Genomic DNA, 4120 nt, shown 5'->3' with positions numbered 1-4120 from the left:
ATATATATATATACATACATACTGTATATATATATATACACACATATATCAAACTAAAAGAAAATGTTGCCTTTTCTTTACACCATAGAAGTCTTCAGATTTGTGCAAAGCAATAATTTATGAAACATGGATGAATATCTCTGCAGATATTGAATCAGRCCTTTTTATGGAAAGAAGCAATTTTTCAGATGAGGTCAGGGAGGTGATTTTCTTCACTTTTTGAGTAAATTTTGCTCTGATGTTGTGCTGAACCATCATGACCTTGGAGTAAAAACACTTTTTAACGATTTGAACCATTAACCTCTAATATTAACTCATTTACACAAAGACTGTATTAAAGACTGGACCCAATATCCCAGAAATTGAAGCTGGACAGGGACMAGCATCCAAATAAGCTGATTCCAGTACAATTTACCCTTCAGGTAAACAAACAAGACTTCTAAAATATAACACGTCTTGTTTATTTATTTATTTTTTGTTGTTGTTGATGTTGTTGTTTTTTGAATGTTTACTCTTTTCTTCTGGTTTTTGCTGTCTGTTTGATTGCTCATTTTCCCAACATATTTGGCTGTCATTAGTTATTTCATGCATTTAAAAAGTTAGTGTGTGCTAAAATGCTGATTCTTTCACTAGCAAGGACCAAACCATGGTAAGAGTTTAAAAATTTTATTGAAGGAAAGGGGTTGAAGGGTAGAGGGGATGAAGGAAGGGGTTGAAAGGTAGTGGGATGAATGATGAGGCGTCTGGGGAGGTACGTCGAAGGAGGCTTGAGGAGAAGACTCAGAGTGGGGCATAGCCTCCAGGAAGGATGCTTTCCTGAGCCTACTTTGGACCCCCAAAAGAATCAGGAATGAAATGCCCCGAGTCGACAGTTCACATGATAAGGTTCGAGGGGATGATCGTGGATGTAAGTGCGGTATGCTTGGGACGACCAGTGACCTAGGATCTGAATAACGTGGTCGAGGATCTCTGAATAGGAAGCTGAAGAGGCAGCTCCTATGCGAAAGGAATGGATGGAATAAAGGGCTGGAGAGATGCCTGATTTGCTCAGGACTTGATGGAAGTGTTTGGCAAACCAGAAACGGGTGGCCTGGCAGCCGTATTCTGTAATGAACAGAGGGTCAAGGGGAGAAGCGTAAGCTCTAATGCGAATTTGCACGTAAAGAGGTTCATAGGGGCTGAGAAAGGAGCTGAGACGAAAGATGTGAATAGGAAAAGAAGTTCCAAGCTGGTCGGTTTTACTTTTCCTGAGGTTGTAAATCAGGGTGTCCTGACTGAGGAAAGAAATGTCTGAGAGACACGGGTGGATGGAAGGGTCGTGTTTGGAGGCAGAAGGGGCGAATTYGGAGCAGCGAAGGAAACCGAAGAAAGCCAACAGAAACATGTATTGTAGTGTAAGGTCTACGAACGGAGACGTATGGCCGAAGCGCAGGGTGAGGATGCAGCATATGAGGAGATCGGTGGTGAGCGGAAGACGGCGTGGGAGGGAAGGGGGCTCCTGCTTTTTAAGTACTTTGAGCAGCATGGCTACGTGGCTGTGGCTAAGGGCTGGACAGGAGTTGCCTGTGGCCAGCTTAAAGAAAAAACTGATACCTGAATGGTAGGTTCGGATGGTGGAAATGCAAATTCGAAGAATGGAATGTGAATGGGCGATGAAATGGCAGATGGACATGGCATGGAGAGTGGGAAAAGGTGGAATGTACATTACGTGGTATGATTTGAAGCTGAGCCAGCCTGTCAGATGTGCCGAGAGGGTGCGAGGGGCGAGGCTGTTGAGGATGGCTCATTGTGAACCGTGGGAGAGGCTGGCAAGCTGCGGAGTCAGTTGAAGATTGTGGCTGAAAACGGAGGGACCAGTGTCGGATGAGGGTCTGCTGTAGGCGCCAATGCCCTGAATTTCAGGAAGGAGAAACGAGAGAGCGCATCAGCAATGCGGTTATGATAGCCTGGAACGTGAGCTGCCCTGAGCAGAAACAGATGTTGAGCTGAAACTAGTGTAAGTCTGTGCATGAGTTGCATGATGGCTGAGGAATGAGAACGACCTTTGTTAATTATTTCAACTACAGTCGTGTTATCAGAATGGATGAGGATGGAGTGCTGGGACCATTCGTGCCCCCAAAGGAGAGCTGCGATGACAATGGGAAACAGCTCATACAAAGCAGAAGAGGGAGAGGCCAAATCTGGTTGCAGGGAGTCAACCTCCGGGGGCCAAGTGGAGGCAAACCATCTGCCTTTGTGAAAACTGCCGAACCCAATGGAGGGGGCGGCATCTGTGTAGAGCTGAATGTCATCTGGATAGGAGATGAAATCATTGTAAAAGAAAGAGATGCCGTTCCAGGAAGACAGAAAATGGTGCCAGAGCTTCATTTCCATCCTGCAGGCATAGTCAAGCGTAAGACGGCCATGGAGTGACGGGACGCTGGCAGTGGTGGATAAAAGATGGGAAATGAAAGAYTTCCCCTGGGGTATGATGCGGATGGCATAATTTAGGTGGCCGAGAAGAGACAACAGCTGATGCTTGGTGCAGGAATCTATGAGCATGAAGTTAGAGAGGATCAGGGTGATGCGATGCACCTTCTCGGGAGGTAGGGAAGCCTGAAAGGAKGAGGAGTCTAGGGTGATGCCTAAAAACTCCAATGAAGTAAAAGGACCGATTGTCTTTTCTTCAGAAAGAGGAACACCTAGATCTGAAAAGGCATGGGTGAGAGCGCAGAGCCCTGAGTAAGGTGAAGAGGAGGGAGGGGTGATGATAAGAAAGTCATCCAGAAGGTGGAGAACGTAAGGGAGCCTGAAATTATTAAGAAGGATCCAGCAAAGAGCTTCAGACAGTGAATCAAAAATCTTGGGGCTACTTCGGCAGCCGAAGGTGAGCCGAACTGCAAAGTAGTAGGTGTCCTTCCAATACACGCCAAAAAAGCGCCAGAAGTCTGGGTGAATGGACAAGACCTTGAAAGCACTAGTAATGTCGGTCTTTGAGAGCCAGGCTCCCCTGCCCGCCAGACGAATGAGGCGGATGGCATGGTCTACGGTAGCATATTGCATGGAAAAGTCTGAGAAAGGGATGAGACTATTAATGCTTGGTACGTGGGACCCGTGAGGGGCGGACAAGTCAGTGATCAGCCTCTTCTTGCCTGAGTATTTTTGGGTGGCAATGCCAATGGGGCTGACACGAAAGACGGAGAAGGGGGGCTGGCTGAAGGGACCAATCATGAATCGGTCTTGGACTTCTTTAGCTAAGAGGGCATCAACTATGTCTGGCTCAGAGAGGGTGGACTGAAGGTTGCCGCAGTGGGTGGTGCGATCTGGGAGGGTCACTAGTCCCGGGTGAAAACCAAAAGTGAAGCCATGAATAAGAAACTCAACGAAATCCCGATCAGGATGGTGTTTTAAGGTAGAGAGTAGAGCACTCACCTTAATGGGCGTGGCCAGGTGGTGTGCTTGTCAAGTGGGGTTGTGGGGACAGGAGGACCGGGCATGAGCGCCGCCGCAGAAGGAGCAGGTGTGCAGAAATCTGCAACTAGAAACAGAGCAGCCCAGGTCGTTGAAGTTGTTGCACACCATGCGGTCGCCTTGGTAGAGGATGGGGCTGTCGCGTTTGTCGATGCCCCCGGGGAGAGGGGCAATGGTCCTGCGCTGAACAGGAAGGGACTTGGGGATTGGGGGAGGGGGTGGGGCAGTAGGAGACAAAYGTTCAAAAACAGAAGGGCCACGGGCAGTGGAGGACTGAGAACAGAGGGGCATGACGAAAGTGCAGGCGGTGGCGGGGTGTGAAGGAGCACCACAGAGACTGCATCTAATGGAAGCTCGAGGGGCGAGGACACGGCAGTAGAGCTCTGAGTCCAGAGCACCCCAATAGGTCCCCTGGTTAAACTGGGCTAACCGACCTGCTGCCTGAGTGGCAAAAAGGACATGGTACTTCACGTACGGGGGGCAATATTATAGGCAGAAACATGGGTGTGCCATGGGATCCCCAGTTTCTCCTATTGTTGCAAACCTGTACATGGAGGAAGTGGAAAAGAGAGCCTTGATGTCCTTTTCAGGGGTGCCACCGAGCCATTGGTTCAGATATGTTGACGACACCTGGGTTAAAATTAAAGCCCAGGAAGTCCAACATTTCACT

The 4120-nt window shown here is 48.4% G+C and overlaps 1 protein-coding gene across 1 annotated transcript; it reads right to left on the bottom strand.

Annotated features, from left to right (window-relative positions):
- Positions 1–1821: 1821 nt before the first annotated feature.
- On the bottom strand, positions 1822–3741 carry LOC106526599 (uncharacterized). The gene is made up of 2 exons (XM_014021237.1): positions 3519–3741; positions 1822–3314 (listed from the first exon to the last, which is right to left on the bottom strand). The coding sequence occupies exons 1-2, from the start codon at positions 3739–3741 to the stop codon at positions 1822–1824; spliced, it is 1716 nt and encodes a 571-aa protein (XP_013876691.1).
- Positions 3742–4120: the final 379 nt, after the last annotated feature.

Source organism: Austrofundulus limnaeus, unplaced genomic scaffold (assembly GCF_001266775.1).
Source record: "Austrofundulus limnaeus strain Quisiro unplaced genomic scaffold, Austrofundulus_limnaeus-1.0 Scaffold284, whole genome shotgun sequence".
Taxonomy (NCBI): Eukaryota; Metazoa; Chordata; class Actinopteri; order Cyprinodontiformes; family Rivulidae; genus Austrofundulus; species Austrofundulus limnaeus.
Note: the sequence above shows the minus strand (reverse complement) of the source record. Positions and strands in the feature narration are given on the sequence as shown.